The sequence below is a fragment of the Neltuma alba genome, unplaced genomic scaffold (genome assembly GCF_004799145.2).
Source record: "Neltuma alba isolate B1F8T4 unplaced genomic scaffold, ASM479914v2 tig00003861_pilon, whole genome shotgun sequence".
Classification (NCBI taxonomy): Eukaryota; Viridiplantae; Streptophyta; class Magnoliopsida; order Fabales; family Fabaceae; genus Neltuma; species Neltuma alba.
The window spans coordinates 137,019-157,132 of record NW_021633454.1 but is presented as its reverse complement, the minus strand read 5'-3'; the positions used below and the strand labels follow the sequence as shown (position 1 = coordinate 157,132).

The 20,114-nt window shown below is 30.2% G+C and overlaps 2 protein-coding genes across 2 annotated transcripts; both read left to right on the top strand.

The window, feature by feature from the left end:
- The first annotated feature begins 4,239 nt into the window (after window positions 1–4,239).
- On the top strand, window positions 4,240–6,846 carry LOC114742711 (receptor-like protein EIX1). The gene has a single exon (XM_028930933.1). The coding sequence runs from the start codon at window positions 4,240–4,242 to the stop codon at window positions 6,844–6,846; it is 2,607 nt and encodes an 868-aa protein (XP_028786766.1).
- A 3,261-nt stretch (window positions 6,847–10,107) lies between these two features.
- LOC114742710 (putative uncharacterized protein DDB_G0292636) lies at window positions 10,108–10,692 on the top strand. Its single transcript, XM_028930932.1, has one exon. The coding sequence runs from the start codon at window positions 10,108–10,110 to the stop codon at window positions 10,690–10,692; it is 585 nt and encodes a 194-aa protein (XP_028786765.1).
- The last annotated feature ends 9,422 nt before the right edge of the window (window positions 10,693–20,114 follow it).

The following is a 20,114-nucleotide window of genomic DNA, read 5'->3' as shown; positions in this document are numbered from 1 at the left end:
ATTTATAAGATATTTGTCTTAATTTAAAAGCTAAAAGTTGCATTCCTAGAAAACATCTAATTGAATGAAAAAAAAAATCCTCTAATTTATTCCTTGCAATTTGGTTGTAGAAATTGGAAAAGAAGATAAGAATGGAAAATGATATGAAAATGAATGCTTTAATATTCTAATTTTTCTTCTAAAAGATGTGAAGGCTTGGAAGTATTGGAAGACTTGACCATAAAAAAAAAAAAATATGGCTATAGATTTTTTAGACATTTAAATGATTGGGTAATGAAAAATGATATGAAAATGAATGCATTAATATTCCAATTTTTCTGTTAAAAGATTGGAAAACTTGACCATAAAAAAAAAAAGGTTATAGATGTTTTAGACATTTAAATGTTTGTGTAATGAAAAATGATATGAAAATGAATGTATTAATATTCTAATTTTTTTCTCTAAAAGATGAGAAGACTTGGAAGTATTAGAAGACTTCACCATTAAAATATATATATATATATATATATATATGGCTATAGATTTTTTAGACATTTAAATATTTGTGTAATGAAAAATGATATGAAAATGAATGCATTAATATTCATTCCTCTAAAAGATGGGAAGAGTTAGAAGTATTAGAAGACTTGACCATAAAAAAAAAATATGGTTATAGATTTTTTAGACATTTATGTGTTTGTGTAATAGAAAATAATATGAAAATGAATGCTTAAATGAGTTTTTAACGGATGCGGACTAGCCCGTACCTGTTTAAATTTAAATGGGTGGGCTACGGGATGACCCCTAGACTGTCCAACCCGCCGGTTACTCATCTTTACTAAAATTTTGTCCAAATTTTTATTTATAAAAGTCAAATTTCAGATCACAAATATTTATTCAAATTTCAATGATATGAATTAATTTATTCATTTCGGGACCAAAATAAAATTGAATAAAATTAATTCACTCTGACTCAATACTTGAGTAAGTGTACTCCTTTATTAATTAAAAACAAAATTTATAATAATTCATTTTATTTTTAAGTCATAAAATAGTACTGATTATTCTATTAAGTTGCATGCCACCCATGGAGCCCATATAGGATTTGTTTTGTTTGCAAACATTTTTAAAATAAAAAAAAAATACCGAGCCATTGGCCTTCGATATTTTCATACATAATTGTCTCCAGTTTTTCCCTAACACCTACTAACTTTAGAAGGATCTGAATATATGATAGATGATAAGAGATGATAAGAGTGAAAGCTCCGGTAAAATTATTAATGAGTAAATGACTGAAACTGAGTATAATTTGAAGCGAAGACTTTTAAAAGTGTTATGTGGACAAGACAATCTCTTCAACATGTCACATACATTCTTTTTTTCTTTAATTTTTCAATCACCTTTTTACCGGGAAAAAATGTTAAATAAAAGTAAAATACAATAACATCATCAACAAGCTGTTGGTTGAGGTGATAACAGCCTCACCTCTGTAAGAAAAAGAACACAAGTTCAAATCTCAAGAAGCACACTTATTGAGAGGCTTATTCCTTAACTCCTTTAGGCCCGAAAGGGATTAGACTCAAGTTTAATGTGACTTGGAAATATCCTTATTTCATGGGGAAAAAAAAATACAATGACATCCTTTCTCTAATTTACTAAAGGTCGCCTCTATTTTCAAAAGAAACACTTTTTAGTCCAATTTTTAATACCTTCAAGAATATTTCATTAAAAATTCCAAAATACTTAATTTCACCATTTGTCATAATGTAAACATTTTAAATTTATTAATCTAAACCTACAATCTTTTTTTTTTGACACATAAGTATTCTTTTATTAGAGATAATCCTATTTAAGGCACTGTCTGCCACTAAATGCAGACCTTCTCTCAATAGAGATTTGAACATTAGTTTGTCACGTTTTGAAGGATTAGCCTCTTCTGCTAAACCCAATCCTGTTGGATGACCTTATAATCTAATTGTGTCTTCTCTGTTTTATTTTTTTAAATCTTTGATGTTTTGAAAAGTTATATGCAATTTTTTTTTTGAAATGTAGATGTAAACTTAAATTTTAGGTCACACTCAAAGATTTGCAAATTTTCTCTCCGCCTCTTAGCTCCAAAAACTTTCTACTTAAAACAGACTTTATGATGCAAAAACGAATATTTGTTTCAAGATATTATATATATTTATATATATAGCTGAAATCAAGATATAGAGAATACATTAATTTGTTCATTTTATAGCTAAAATAACAAAAAAAATTTGCCTTATGTGTGAATTATTTGCAAACACTCTCGTTCGAAATTAAAAACATCCCCAAAACAATCGTTTCAAGATTTATATGATTGTGTGCAGTTTCTCTCTAACACCACATGTGATATTGTTATGGTCTGAATTGAACATAAAAGGTCTAAATAATAATTCATAGGATATTTTTCTTATTTTAAAGGCTCAAAGTTGCGTTCAATGAAAACCCCTAATTGGATGGAAAAAAATCGTTTAATTTATTGCTTAAGGGACTTTTATCTTTGAAATGTTCACACAGTTTGGTTGCGGAAATTGAATATGAATGGGAAATGATATGAAAATGGATGTATTAATATTCCATTTTTTTTTGAAAATATGGGAATACTTGAAAGTATTAGAAGACTTGACCATAAAAAAAATGTGGTTATAGATTTTTTATCCATTTTTATTTTTTTTTCAATATTTTCTCATAAGCAATTTATTTGTAATGATTTTCATTTTTCACAACTTATATATGTACTTCGTGACCATGTAATCTAACTAAAGACTTAATTGAATTAATTCTGCTCAAATAAATCATGATGACAGGTTCATTTTGAAAATTTCATTTGCTTTGTTATTTCAACGTACAATGTAATTCGAATTTAGAGCTCTGATTTTGTGGTGTGTTTGGAGTAAAGATAATGAATGAATGCAAACTTTCTACAGTATTTTTTCATGCAAACCTACATTATACTCCTCTGGTCCTTAATATAAGACGCATTTAACTAATTTAATTAGATTAAAGAAGTTAAGTAAGTTAGTTAATTATAAAAAATATAACATGTTTTTTCTAAAACACTGTAATCATCTTTCTTAATATCCTTCCTTCATTTTTTACTTAATTATGGTTGAGGGAGTATTTATAAGGATAAATATGAGAAAAAAGTCTTATATTTAGGATCAAAATCAACTTAATAATTAAGTCCTCTATTAAGGACCAGAGGAGTATAATGTATTCAAATTAAACACAGTTCAAGAAAGCATAAATGATCAAATCTAGACGCCAGTCAAATATTTTGCATATAGGATCAATTTTTCTTTGAACCTATTAAAGCCTGAATTTATATTAAATTTTAGCTAAGGCATTTAGTTTTGTTATGAATGTACGTGTCGTGTATTTGGAAGGCATGTGAATAGGAAGGAAAGGAGTAATCAGCAAGCAATAAATAAGCTAAATAGAATTACGGCAAAAAAAAAAAGGAAGCTAAAAAGAATAAAAGGAAAAGTTGGAGTCCGAACGGAATTATTATGATTTTTTTGGGTTATATTAAATTTTATAAGAAAAGGTTTATTATTTTCCGGTCATACTAAAATTTTGTCGAATTTTTTATCCAAGAAAATCAAACTTCAGAGCAAAATATTTATTCAAATTTTGATTATCTGAATTAATTTATTCACTTCTGGACTAAAACAAAAATAAATAAAATTAATTCGCTTTGAGTTCATTACGTGAGTGCGTGTTTGTATACTCCTTATACTCCTTTTATAATTAATAATAATATAAAATGCAAAATTTGTCATAAGTTATTTTATTTATAAGTCATAAAATAGTGATGATGATTCTTTAATCTCCATGTGGAGCCCATGTAGGATTTGTTTTGTTTTCAAACATTTTAAAAATAAAATAAAATCATTGAGCTATTAGCCTTCAATGTTTTTGCGCATAATTTTCTCCAGTTTTTCCCTAACGCCTGCTAACTTTAAAAGGATCTAAATATGTCATATATTATATCTGTGGTATTTTCTTATTCATGACACGATTTTGTATTGAAAAGACGGGAAGACTTAAAGATATTAGTAGACTTGATAATAAGAAATATCATGTGGTTATCAATTTTTTAAGGCATTTAAGTTTTTGTTTACTTTAGATTTTCCAATATACGCGCGTGTGTCTATAAACATTCACACACACACACACATATCAAATGTAAAGACTTCATTGAGGCCATCATACTCGAACTCACTTACGACAATGGCGAGCTTCGCTTCACAAATATCTTTTCTTTTCTTGTTTCTGTTATTTGCAACAACATTAAACAGGGTAATCAGTTGCGATGAAAATGATCAAAGTCTGCTTTTCATCTTCAAACAAGGAGTGGTCGATCCGACCAACCAACTCTCATCTTGGAGTGTTGAAAAAGACTGCTGTTTATGGGAGGGAGTTCACTGCCACAACATCACCAGAAGAGTCACAGAGCTTTCTCTCTTCAATCATTCATTAGGAGGTGAGATTAATCTGTGTGTGCTTCAACTTGAATTTCTCAACCACTTGGACTTGAGCGACAATGACTTTGAAACTGTGAGTATGGCACCATGCCAAATCTCCAAACCTCCCTTTGATGCTCACAAATTTCACAACCAATCACTTGTCACTCCTTCCAATCACTCAACAAGTTTCTTTGTTGCTCTGCTTTATCTTGACTTTTCATATAATCATGATTTAGTCATAAATGACCTTCATTGGCTTTCCCAACTTTCTTCTTTAAAATATCTTAACCTCACTGGCAGTGATATTGGAGATGATACCAAATGGCTCCAGCATATAGCCATGCTTCCTTCACTCTCTGAGTTACACTTGAGATATTGTGGATTAAGAGATTTTCCTTCCCTTGATTATGTCAATTTTACGTCACTTGAAGTTCTTGATCTTTCTGAAAACTTTTATACGGTGAAGTCAAAATTACCTGATTCATTCTTTAATATCACCAATCACATCCATGAGCTTGACCTTTATGATTGCAATTTCTACGGACAATTGCCGAAGTCTTTGCTCAATCTTCAAAATCTCAAGTACTTAGATTTAAGGTATAATAATTTTGAAGGATCAATTCCAGATTGGTTAGGCCAATTTGAACAGTTACAATACTTGGATATCTATCACAATTTGTTCCATGGCATAATTCCATCGTCTCTTGGAAATATTTCTTCCTTGTTCCACTTAGACTTGTCCTACAATCAATTGAACGGCAATATTCTAGTAACCTTGGGACAACTCCATAATTTAATTGTTTTAGACATTTGGCACAATTTCTTGGTTGGTGTTCTTACGGAAAATTTTTTTGCCGGTCTCTCAAGTTTAAAATCAATGGACTTAAGTTCAAATAGTTTCACATCTGACTTTGATCCTAAATGGGTACCATCATTTCAACTTGAGAGATTGCCTATGGCTAACATAAGCATAGGTCCTAATGTTCCACCATGGCTATATACACAACAGTCTTTACGGAGACTAGATATTCCTAAATCAGGGATTTCAACAATTGATAAGGATATATTTTGGAACTTTGTAGCAGGAATAGAAGATGTTGATATCTCAGATAACTTAATTAGTGATGACATATCCGGTGTCACACTATCAGCAAATGTCTCTTATTTTTATGCATCACATAACTCCTTATTGGGATCTATTTTCTCATTATTGTGCCAATTAGAGGGTAACGGAGAAAGCAAGTTGTTTGAATTGGACTTGTCAAATAATCATTTGAGTGGAGCACTTCCCGATTGTTGGACCAATCGAAAATCATTGGGATTCCTTAGTTTGGGGAGTAACAAGCTAACAGGTAAAGTTCCTCCCTCATTTGCTTCATTGGGACTTGAACAGTTGGATTTGAGTGATAATAGTTTCTCTGGTGAATTTTCATCAAGCACGCTTAATTGGACAAATTTAAGATACCTCATTTTAGAGAAAAATAATTTTTCTGGAAGTTTGTCAAATCCGTATATGGCACGATCTTTGGAAGTTCTTAAATTAAGGACCAACCAATTTATGGGTAATATTCCACCAGGAATATGCATGCTCTCTTCTTTGCGGATACTAGAGCTAGCTAATAATAAGCTTTTTGGATCTATACCTTCTTGCTTATGCAACATCACAAATCCAAATAACATCAGCTCATATTTTGATCTTCATGAAATGATGCGCATATTTACTAAGGGAAGAGAGTCAGACTATCGACCTTATGCATATTTTAGTAGGGGTGTTATTGATCTTTCTGCTAATAGCTTATCTGGAGAAATTCCTGAAGAATTATTCAGTATTACTCTACTGTGGTCCTTAAACCTGTCTCGAAACCATTTGATTGGAAAGATTTCTAAAGAAATTGGAGCCCTGGAAAACTTAGAATCTCTGGATCTCAGCTACAACAGACTTTCTGGAGAAATTCCTTCTACCATATCTAATTTGTCTTTTCTTGCTTGTTTGAACCTCTCATACAACAATCTCAGCGGACAAATTCCACTAGGAACCCAAATTCAAAGTTTTGATTCCTGGAGTTTTGTTGGCAATCGTGAACTTTGTGGAGATCCTCTTCCAAAGAACTGCAACAAAAAAGAAGAAACTCATGACAACTTAAAGCCAGTTGAAGGAGATGAAGACGGCGGCTTTCTGAAGTCATTGTATCTTGGCATGGGGGTTGGATTTGCGGCGGGCTTCTGGGGAATTTGTGGTTCTCTCTTCCTCATCAGAGCATGGAGACACAGATTTTTCCGATGGTTTGATCACTTGAAAGATCAACTTTGTGTTGCCTTCACCCTCTGGTTCAAAAGATTTGGTCAAATATCAAAAACAGATCTCCCTTGAGGTAATAAATTAGCTACGCCTTAACTTTTCAAATATTGTTAGTATTTTCCTGTTTCCTTTTAATTTCTTCTATTTGCTAAAAAAATTCTGTTCTTAGCTGATTTTGTTTTATCTTGTTTGTTTTTCAATATGGGATGCAAGTGAAATAGCAGCTATCCCCACTCTGATGGTTCCTCTGATTCAAATACTGAGTTCTGCTTCAGGGAATAAGGAGCTTTGCTGCTGTTTCACATGTTCAAGGACTCTACTAATGTAGCCTACTGAATGTCATTTTGTTATCTTAAATTTAGTGAACTATGAGAAGAGAACATGTTGTAGTAATAGTTATTTGTGTGTCTAGGTACCTCATGTTGTTAAGGAACCTTTGATGAATAGTCTTGAATGTGATATATGATTGTCCTGTAAAGTTTAGCCTTGAGTTTGGACCAAATAAAAAGATATTATTGCGTCTGTATTTGAGATTTCAGGTGTAAGTGTAACAATCAAAACGAAAAGGCAGTGTGAGTGTTGTAATCTGTAAGATAAGATTTATGTGTATGTTAACATGTTGGATACTAATTTGTAACTTGCTACGGTGAGTAGCTATTAATTTGTGGAAGATTAGAGGATCTTATAACATTCTGTTTCGAAGCTTCAGATGCTCTGTTCCATTTTGGTTTATTTGAGTAGCTTCAAATAACAGAGTCATGCCTTGTTCAGGCTAGATATTCAAATAACATCTCAATTACTCCTCAGATTCATTTTATAATATAATTTCTTATAAAATAAGTTTTATAGTTAATATCAGAGAAGTATTAATTCAATGAACATTAAATAACAAAGTTCGCTCAGATAATCAGATGCAGAGCAACACAAGCATGTTTCTAATGCCTACTTAACATCAGCTCATTTCAAGTACTCCCTCCCACATTTTCTACAAAGTCATATTAACTCATTTTCTAAGATGAAGAAAAATATTTAAATTAGTTAAATATATAAATTGACGGTAAAAGAGATCAAGAGAAATTTTGAAATTAATTATAAATATTTCATTGAATTTAATTAAGGATTAGTGAGTAGTGTTATGATACGGACTGGACCCAATATTATTAGTGATGCAAATTAAAATCAGTTATTCTTTCTTTTGCTATGCATATTAATTATATTATTGGAAACAATCTTATTCAAGGTACTGTCAAGTATTAAATGTGGTAATCTCTTTCAACAGAATTCAAACCTTAGTTAACTATGTTGTGAGGAATTAGTCCATTTCGCTAGACCCAACTCTTATTGTTAAAGTTGGTCAATTTTGTGTTAATACACATGCTGATTTGTTTTCTGTAAATAAAATGGTCCCCCTTTCTTCATCCAGTAAACAATCCACCATGACGTCCTATTATTAGTTGAAAAGGTGGCTTCAATATTAGGAAAATATTATATATATATATATATGCAAATAAAGAGGAGATGATATAGATGGGAAATTTTGGTGTTAAATTATATAACTGAAGGGGTAGAATAAAAATTAAAAAAAAAATTGTTCCTAATGTTCTCAGAATAAATCTTGTCAAGTTGAAAATTAGGGACCCGAAGAGGATTTTACATCAAATCCAAAACTTGAACTATATAGCATGAGGTATTTTTTTCCCCCCTTATTACAAGTCGGTCCTCCTCTATGTTCAGAAAAAAATTACAATATGCAAAGAAAAGCATGAAAATATAAATCTTGGTATGATTCAATCTATGACTTTATTGATTAGGATAATTAATACATCCAATCTTTAATATAAGAGTTACTTAAATAATTTGATTTAATTTAAAAAGTCAAGTAAATTAGTTAATTATAACAAATATCTTGCGAAACATTAAATTATAAGTTACAGAAATTAATTGGAAGAAAAATAATAAATATAAGATAGAAAGTATATTAAGATCTATGATCAAATTCAATCTCTCAACTAGTTTTTATATTAATGTAAAAATTCTCTTTAATCTAAAATTAATGTAAGATTAACAGTCAACATTAATGTGGTCAGACAAGGAGCGATACTGCAATGATTTTGACTCTTAAATGGGCAATGTTGCTTTGCTAATATTTTTCTTATTTCAAAAGCTAAAAGTTGTATTTCTAGAAAACCTCTAATTGAATGGAAAAAAAAGTCTTTAATTTGTTGCTTAAGTGACTTTTATCTTTTTGAAGCGTTTCAAACGATTTGGCCGTAGAAATTGAATAAGAATGAAAAATGATATGAAAATGAATGTATTAATATCCCAGTTTTTTCTCAAAAAGATGGGAAGATTTTTCCGATGGCATGATCACTTGGCGGGTCAACTTTATGTTGCCTAGGCCCTCTTCTTCAAAGCTTCAGCTGAGTATTAGTAACAGATATCCCTTGAGGTAATAAATGAGCTTCTTTGATTTTTCAAGTGTTGTTATTATTTAAGTTAGCTTTCTTTTGCTTAAAAAACATTGTTCTTTAGCTGATTATGTTATATCTTGCTTACTTTTCAATATGGTTTGCTTATCGGATGCAAGTGGAATAGCTATCACCACTCTGATCGTTATTCAAATACAGAGTTTTGCTTCAAGGAATAAGGAGTTCTGCTACAGCGAAGCATGATCAAACCTATCAATTGTCCTTTTGTTATCTAAACTTTAGTGAATTATGAGAAGAGAACATGTTGTAATAACAATTTTGTGTGTCTCGTGTTGTTAAGAAACCTGTTGATGAATGGTGTTCCATGTGATATGTGAATTTACAAAGTAAAAAGATATTATATGACTCTTTATTGAAAGATTTCAGTATCGAAACTTGAAACTTGCAACAGAGTGAATCAAATCAAATATCAGATATCAAATCATCTAATAATAACATTCTGTTTTGACACTTGAGATGCTCTGCTCCGTTGTGGTCTATACTGTTTGAGATTAACAGAGTCATGCCTTGTTAGGTTACGTAATCAAATAATATAATCTCTCAGCTATTAAACATAATAAACATTAAATAACAAACTTGGCTCAAATAATATGCACAGCAATACGCGAGTATGACGAAGTGGTGAGACATTTGGTGATGTGCATCTTAGAAAAATAATCATAAAATAATTAGAATGTGCTGTTCTTCATAAAAATTGGAAGGAGGAGATTGAGAGGGCATGCTCGTCCGCGTTCTTTTTCCTCAGGACAGGTACGTGTAGTGTTGTGAGAGTTGCCAAAGTGTCAGTGGAAAGGGACGAGATTGTTGCTAATGTGGCTATGGCAATCAATGATGTGTGGAGCTCATGCCAAAAGGGTGGGGTTCTGTGCGGTCTTTTCATTTGAAATTGTTGGATTCGCTTGCGTTGCCGCTTTATCAGGTAATTCCTGATATGAAATTGAAGATTGAGGGAGCTAAGAGAAAAGAGGAAGCTAAGGAAGAGGATAAGGATGTGCAAGATAAGAAAAAGGATGTGGCTAAGAAGGATCTTAAAGTTGGTAAGAAGAAGGGGAGGATCCATGAGGTTCAGTACATGGATGATAATATAGGTCACGAACTCAGTCAAGATGAGTCAGATGTTGAGGAAGATGGGGATGTAGAAGAAGATAATGAGAATGATGAAATGACTATTGAACCAGTGCTAGATAAGAAGAAAAGGAAAGGATCAATAACTAACAAAGAGGTTCTTAGTGAGCTGAATAGTGAGAAAAAATTGAAGAAGGCAGCCAAGAACAAGGATAAAAGTAATAAAGATGGCTTGACTCCGAAGAGAAAGAAGGAAAATGATTTACCTGCTAAGGATGAAGTTTCTGGCAAGAAGAAGAAGAAGGAAAGTGGAGAAGTGAAAGTAAAAGCTAAAAGAGTTAAGAAGGCTGCTTCTGCTGAGTAGAGAAGTGTCCTTGGTTCCATATTGTATGTTTTCCTTCTCGTGTCCTCCAGCAGATTTTGTTTTAAGTATATCATGAAGGTTCCTATTTTTTGGGCTACCCCTTTTTGCTCGTTAGCTGTTATAAAATTTATTTGCACTGCTTATGATTAACTTTGTAATGCTACTCAATGGAAGATTGTGTTTCTGGCTTGTAATTTATTAAAGCATGATTGATATAGAATATACTAAAGGAACACATTCTAACGTAATTATGATTGGTGTTCATATTGTTATAAACCACCGCGCCTATACTGAAGTTAATCCTGCAATTGGTAAGAGAATGTTGAGAACAGAATTCAATATTCTTTCAGTTGAGAGTTTGGTCCTACATGCACTTGAAACTTACATTTTGTGTTTGTTGGTTTCGACCTAACCATTTCACTTGCTTCTTTGACATGTTATTTAAGTGCTATGTTCTACTTTTGGTTTGATTTATCAATTAGACAATTGCTCTTCTTGATAAGACATTGGCACTAATATCTTTCATTTTCAGTGTTCTAGATAATACATTGGGATATGATGCCCAGGCATTTAAGATTTAGTTATTCCATCTCACAAAGAAACGGCACAAGTTGGCAACAACTTACGGAAGTTGCTTGAGGCTTTTACTCAAGTACAACTCTATTTCCTACATTTAAAATGCTTGTAATTGATTACAATTCTATTTTCGTAGGAATCTTGGATCTCACTTCTCCTTATGTATGTTTGTGACATTTAAGGCGGTCAAGCACTCTAACAGTTTACCTCTGTAAAGAGCCTCCCCAGAAAAAGATCATATGTCGCTAAGCCGATGGTTAATCTTGTAGAATGACAGGCTCTCTATTTCAGTATTTCCCAGTTGTCACTGAACAAAGTCTTATAGAATTACAGGATTGGAAAGGGTTTCCAATTTTAAATAGATTATTGGATTTATTGTACAATTGTCATCACTCTGACATTTTAGTCGCTCTGTTCCATTTTGACATATGCTGTTCGGAAAAAGTGAAAAACAGAGACATTGGCATATTATATCATACATATCTTAGTTATTCTGTACAACCTATTTGAAATCTGTTTACAATAATCTCAAAGATCACCATATGATATATGGTTTCTAGCAACTTAGCAAGTCATGTTGTGAACAAAAAAATATGTTTGTCTTTTGCTATTTATCTAGTTTTCTTTCCCCCCCAAGACAATGGTTATCGGGTCTTATAAATCATTTGTAGAGTAGGTAAGTTTAAATATTGAAATTTACTGTAATTTTAGTCTTTTGCGTTGAAACGAGGAAGCTCTGTCTTTGAGGTTTACAAGTTAGACCTTTAGCGTTACCAGTAGAGTAACTTAACATTGCCTTTCTAAGACAGGACCTGTTAGTTTTCCCCCTTCAAAATTTCTTTAATTTGCTCATGTATTAACTTTTTCCCTCTTCTCTTTGTTTTTTTTTTTTTGCTCAGCAATTATATTGGAGGCATTGTCAAATTTTAAATGTGAATAGGAACTTAAATCTTGGTTTGTTATGTAAGAGAGGCTCAACTAATATTGGTTTCTTCCTCTTTTCTGTTTGTGTCAAGAGCCAACATACATGGGCTCTAAATCACATAACAAAATAGAATTTTGAATTGTGATTTTGGATTGCCAAATATTGGGTAACTTGATGTAGTGCCTTTTTCAAAAGGCATGAATGATTTTTTTTCTGAAGAAAAAAAGAACTCCCAGACGAGTTTCGCCAATGGGTCTTTAAATCAGAGATAGTTAATGATGTGCATGTTAGAGAAATCATCATAAAATAATTCAAATGCATCGTTAAATATTTTCCAAAGTTGCTCCAATGAGCTATGATGAATTGGTGATGCACTTAGAGAATCTGTTGTTTCAATTACTACCACAATATATTACATTACTCCCCTTCACTGTAAAGTAGCTGCCCACTATGGTAAAACTATTTCGATCAAAAGCAGATCTGGGGGAATCAACCATCTATTTGTACGATTCTTTGATGGAAAGAAATTAAAAAAAAATAGGTATGTTGCTGCCATTAAAATAACTTGATTTATTATCACTGATTATCACTAAGCACCTGTTTTAACCGGTAAAAGGGTTGTATCAGTTTGACTAGGGGTCACCTGCAGTTGAGAATCTCTTCTACCAAAGGAAATTGCAAGAGATGATAAAAATGGAAGCTTTATGTTGGATTCCATTAATGAGCTCAAAGATTGAAATATCATCAATAACAGTGCAACCAGATTAAGTACTCATCAAAGTACCTTAAGAATTAGTAAAAAATTTAAATTAGTTTAAAATATAAGACTCTAATATACTTTATCTCTAGTATTTATTCATTTTGCTCTCAAATAACCTTATAATCATTGCACATCTAAGGAATTTCTATCAAATTATAGTTTCAATACATTAGTATTTTAGAAAAAAAACAATATTTATTTATTACAAATAACCAAACTAATTTTTTTTAATATTTATAAATTAATTATGTAACTTTTATATTAAGAATATGAGGCAGTGCATTGATTTGATCATTTTAAAGCTAAAATTAAAAAAAATTGATTTATGTGTGAATTATTTGCAAACATTCTCGTTTGGAATTAAAAACATCACCAAACTATTATTAAAAAAAAAAAGAGAGAGAGAAGAAAAACCATTACCAAAATGATCGTTTCGAGATTTATATGATTGTGTGCAATTTCTCTATAACACCACGTGTCATTGATGTTGTGACAATATGAACAGAACATAAAAAGTCTAAATAATAATTTATAGGATAATTTTCTTATTTTAAAAGCTAAAAGTTGTATTCACAGAAAACCCCTTATTGAATGAAAAAAAAATTTATTGCTTATGCGTCTGGTATCTTTTGAGGGTGCTTAAACGATTTGGTTGTGGATAGAAATTGAAAAATGATATGAAAATGAATATATTAATATTCCAAATTTGTCTCCATCAAAAAGATGGGAAGACTTTGGAAGTATTAGAAGGCTTGTTCATATATGGTTATAGATTTTTTAACCATATAAATGTTTGTGTACTTTTGATTTTTTCCAATATTTTCATTAATCAGTGGAGACTGAACTTGAGTATATTTTGGAAGAAGATTTTACATTAGCGTTTTGAATGGGGCAATGTCTTTATCAATATTACTAGTCACCATAAAACATCACATGTCGTTTCAAAATTATTTTCAAACTAAACATCCTAAAAAGGGATGTTTGGATGAAATCAAATCATAATTTTAAGAGTGATTTTATAGTACATGAAATATATATATATATATATATAAAAGGAGAAGTTTATCTCACTTTATAAAAATATGCTTTTAGAAAGAACTTTTAAACATGTTGAAGCACCCCGTTGTTATAATATGAGCTGAACACAAATAGCTTAAATAATAATTTGTAGGATATTTTTCTTAATTTAAAAGCTAAAACTTGCATTCCCAGAAAACATCTAATTGAATTTAAAAAAAATCCTCTAATTTATTCCGTACAATTTGGTTGTAGAAATGGGAAAAGAAGATAAGAATGGAAAATGATGTGAAAATGAATGCATTAATATTCCAATTTTTTTCTCTAAAAGATGCGAAGACTTGGAAGTATTAGAAGACTTGACCATAAAAAAAATATGGCTATGGATTTTTTAGACATTTAAATGTTTGGGTAATGAAAAATGAAAAATGATATGAAAATGAATGCATTAATATTCCAATTTTTCCGCTAAAAGATGAGAAGACTTGCAAGTATTAGAAGACTTGACCATAAAAAAAGGTATGGTTATAGATGTTTTAGACATTTAAATGTTTGTGTAATGAAAAATGATATGAAAATGAATACATTAATATTCATTCCTCTAAAAGATGGGAAGAGTTGGAAGTACTAGAAGACTTGACTATAAATATATATATATATATATGGTTATAGATTTTTTAGACATTTAAATGTTTGTGTGATGGAAAATGATATGAAAATGAATGCATTAATATTTATTCCTCTAAAAGACAAGAAGAGTTGGAAGTATTAGAAGACTTAACCATAAAAAAAATGGTTATAGATTTTTTAGACATTTAAATGTTTGTGTAATGGAAAATGGTATGAAAATGAATGTATTAATATTCCAATTTTTCCTCTAAAAGATGGGAAGATTTGGAAGTATTAGAAGACTTGACTATAAAAAAATATATATAGTTATAGATTTTTTAGACATTTAAATGTTTGTGTAATGAAAAATGATATGAAAAATGATATGAAAATGAATATATTAATATTCCAATTTTTCCGTAAAAGATGGGAAGAATTGGAAGCATTAGAAGACTTCACCATGAAAAAGAATTAAGGTTATAGATTTTTTAGACATTTAAATGTTTGTGTAATGGAAAATGATATGAAAATAAATACATTAATATCCCAATTTTTCCTCTAAAAAATGGCAAGACTTGGAAGTATTAGAGGAGTTGACTATAAAAAAAAAAATGGTTATAGATTTTTTAGACATTTAAATTTTTATGTAATGGAAAATGATATGAAAATGAATGCATTAATATTCCCATTTTTCTTCTAAAAAAGGAAAAGACTTGGAGGTATTAGAAGACTTGATCATAAAAAAAAATATGGTTATAGATTTTTTAGACATTTAAATGTTTGTTTACTTTTTTGTTTTTCCAATATTTTCTAATAAACACTTTAGTTGTGATGATTTTCATTTTTTTTTTATTTTGCCAACAATGATTTTCATTTTTCACAACTTATGTACATCGTGACCATGTAATCTAAATAATAAAGACTTGATTTCTCCTCAAACAAATCGTGATGGCGGTTTCATTTTGAAGATTTCACTTGTTTTGTTATTTGAAATTATAATATAATTTGAATTTGACAGGAGGTATGATTTTGCGGTGTGTTTGGAGTAAATGTAGTGAATGAATGCCAACTTTCTACAATAGTTGTTTTTGCCAACCTATGTTATATTCGTGTGTGTTTAAAATGTATTCGAATTAAATAGAGTTGAAGAAAACATAAATAATTAAATTAATACATAGTTGCGCACTACGGATGAGTGAAATAACTTGATTTATCATCGCTTATTATCATTAAGCACCTGTTTTAACTAGTAAAACGGTTGCACCAGTTTAACTAGAAGTCACCTTCAATTGAGAATCTTAATTGATAATCTCTTCTACCAAAGGAAACTGAAAGAGATGATAAGAATGGAAGGTTTATATTGGGTTCCATTAATAAGCTAAAAGATTGAAATATTGTCAATAACAGTGCAACCAGTTTGAGTACTCATCAAAGTAGTTTAAGAATTAGATAAAAATTTGATTTAATTTAAAATATAAGACGCTCGTATACCTTGTCTCTAGTATTTATTTATTTTGCTATCAAATAACCTTATAATCATTGCACATTTAAGGAATTTCTGTCAAATTATAGTTCCAATGCATATATGATTAGTAATAATATTTTAAGAAAAATAATATTTATTTATTACAAATAATTAAACTAATTTTCTTAATATTTATAAATTAATTATCTAACTCTTATATTAAGAATATGAGGTAGTGTATTGATTTGATCATTTCAAAGCTAAAATAAAAAATATATATTTGTTTTATGTGTGAATTATTTGCAAACATTCTCGTTTGGAATTAAAAACATCACCAAAACTTTAAAAAGAGAGAGAGAGAGAGAGAGAGAGAGAGAGAGAGAGAAGAAATATCATCACCAAAATGATTGTTTTTCAAGATTTATATGATTGTGTGTAGTTTCTCTGGGACACCACATGTAATTGATGTTGTTACAAATATATAAACTGAATATAAAAGGTCTAAATAATAATTTATAGGATATTTTTCTTATTTTAAAAGCTAAAAGTTGTATTCACAGAAAACCTCTTATTGAGTGGAAAAAAAAAATTAATTTATTGCTTATGCATCTGGTGTCTATTGAATGTGCTTAAACAATTTGGTTGTGGCAAGAAATTAAAAAATGATATGAAAATGAATATATTAACATTCTAAATTTTTCTCGATCAAAAAGATGGGAAGACTTTGGAAGCATTAGAAGACTTGTTTATATATGATTATAGATTTTTTTTAGCCATATAAATGTTTGTGTACGTTTGATGTTTCCAATACTTTCATTAATTAGTGAAGACTGAACTTGAGTATATTTTGGGAGAAGACTTTACATTAGCGTTTTGAATGGGGCAATGTTTTTATCAATATTGCTAGTCACCATAAAACATCACATATCGTTTCAAGATTATTTGCAAACTAAACATCCTAAAATGGGATTTTTGGATGAAATCAAACTATGATTTTAAGAGTATTTTTATAGTATATAAAATAAATATATGGAGAAGTTTATCTCAATTTAAAAAAATGTGCTTTTAGAAAGCACTTTTAAACATGTTGAAACGTCCTGTTGTTATAATATGAACTAAACACAAAAAGTTTAAATGATAATTTATAAGATATTTTTTTTTAATTTAAAAGCTAAAAGTTGCATTCCTAGAAAACATCTAATTGAATGAAAAAAAAACCTCTAATTTATTCCTTACAATTCGGTTGCAGAAATTGGAAGAGAAGATAAGAATGGAAAATAATATGACAATGAATGCATTAATATTCCAATTTTTTTCCCTAAAAGATGTGAAGGCTTAGAAGTATTGGAAGACTCGACTATATAAAAAAAATATATAGCTATAGATTTTTTAGACATTTAAATGATTGGGTAATGAAAAATGATATGAAAATGAATGCATTAATATTCCAATTTTTCCGCTAAAAGATTGGAAAACTTGTAAGTATTAGAAAACTTGACCATAAAAAAAAATATGGTTATAGATTTTTTAGACATTTAAATGTTTGTGTAATGAAAAATGATATGAAAATAAATGTATTAATATTCTAATTTTTTCTCTAAAAGATGAGAAGACTTGGAAGTATTAGAAGACTTGACCATAAAATATATTTATATATGGCTATAGATTTTTTAGACATTTAAATGTTTGTGTAATGGAAAATGATATGAAAATGAATGCGTTAATATTCATTCCTCTAAAAGATGGGAAGAGTTGGAAGTATTAGAAGACTTGACCATAAAAAAATAATATGGTTATAGATTTTTAGACATTTAAATGTTTGTGTAATAGAAAATGATATGAAAATGAATGCTTAAATGAGTTTTCAACAGGTGTGGACTAGCCTATACCTGTTTAAAGTTAAATGGGCGGGCTACGAGTTGACCCCTAAGCTGCCCAACCCAACGGTTACTCACCTTTACTAAAATTTTGTCCAAATATTTATATATAAAAGTCAAACTTCACATCACAAATATTTATTCAAATTTCAATGATATGAATTAATTTATTCATTTTTGAACCAAAACAAAATTGAATAAAATTAATTCACTCTGACTCAATACTTGAGTAAGTGTACTCCTTCATTAATTAAAAACAAAATTTATAATAATTCATTTTATTTTTAAGTCATAAAATAGTATTGATTATTCTATTAAGTTGCATGCCACTCGTGGAGCCCATATAGGATTTGTTTTGTTTGCAAACTGATTTGAACCTTTTTAGTCGCCTTGGGTTAAATCAAAAATAAAACCAAATTATGCAGTAAAGCACAACTCGGGTCGAGTTTCTTGAGGAGCTTTTTATTAATTCCTTAGTTAACTAAGTGACAAAGAATTGAAAGGAGGGGTTGAAAAAAGATTTTTCAATTAATAAAACTAATTAAGAGAGTAAGAAATAAATCTAAACTACTTTTTTTGGTATTTTTAAGAAAGAATGAAAAATGCAAATTTGAATTGTAAGAAATCAATAACAAGAATGCTCTTGAGGAATGAATCAAAGACTATCCTGGCTTGTTTAATGATATGGGAGTAACTTAAGTGGTTAAGACTGGTTTATATAAGTTATTCCTTTTAAATTAATACTCAACTAGAACATTAATTACTTGTTAAATCCACTTCAAGCATAATTTCTATACAACTCGTATAAAAATCACACTAACAATGAATTAACAAAGGCATAAACATAAATATATGTATAAACCAAGTACTCAAACTTATAAATACCAATCCAAATCTCAGCAATTCCAATCCAAACCAAGAATTACAACTAGCAATTCTTAGCTTTAAACCAAATATAACAAACTTCAAACCAGAAATCATCAACAAAATAGTCTAAACTAAGGACTAGAATTAAACTCCCCTTTGTAGCTCCCAAACTCAAGTCATTGAATTCAATCCCAAAGAGCACAGCAAACTCAGCCTCTCATAGTCTTGAACCAAGCTACAACTCGTGCCAAAGATTCAGTAGTCATGGAGGATAGATGGAGGAGAAGAATATGGAAGATTATAAAGAGTGCAGCTGCCACGTTCTCGACCGAAAAGAATAGGTGAAGACTGGAGGTGGAGAATTGCAATGTGCGGCGGCGTGATATTGCGTGCGGCTATGAAGGAACTGAGGGTGTGTGAGTGCGAGTCGGTGGTGTATGAGTGTGTGTACGGTGGTATATATAGGAAAGGAGTGGGGGGTGGCGGCGTGGTCTATGGAATTGAATAAATAGATTTGGAAGCTATGTATGCGTGTGGTGCAATAGGCGTTGGCGGCGTGATTGTGTGTATATATCCTCCGTCTTGCAATTGATGGATTTAATATATAACCTAATATCTTTCCAAAATCCATGCCTTCCCTCTCTTCCGTCCCTTTCTTTCCTTTCTTTCCTTTTTTTTTTTTAATTCTTTTCCTTTTGTTTCAACTTTCCTTCTATGTTTATTTCCTTTTCTGAGACCTGCAAAAGATAAATTGAGATACTATCATAAAGTTCAAAATCAATTATTTAAAAAGAGATAAAATATGATAAGATTTTCTTTTAAATTTCTAATTTTGTGCCACCAATATTTAATTCAAAATATCTAAAATCAATGCAAATTATTCCACTTTAATTGATAAATATCCCCAAAAAGACATTAAATAATATATTAAAATAGGGATTTATCAACTCCCCCACACTTGAACTTTTGCACTCCTGGGCAAAACAATTAATCACATGAAAAACCAAGACTAACACCAAGAGCAATTAGAAAGTTATACAAATTCATGGAAAGAATATAATAGTTTGATCAATGACATCCAACAAGCTAGCAAAATTCACAGTTAAAACTAATGCAAAGGATTAGTCAAGTATTCAATCAACCTTGAAAGTGAGCAAACGAAAGAAAGCACTCAAAGGATAATAGTGTTTCACTCATATCACCTTATTAGGATAATTTTCACTCAGATCCACTTAATTCACATTCTACCATAGGCTTGTAACAACTCTACTATCTCAATTACTATCTCAATCATACAATAAATCATGAGGACTTTAAAGGGTTGTA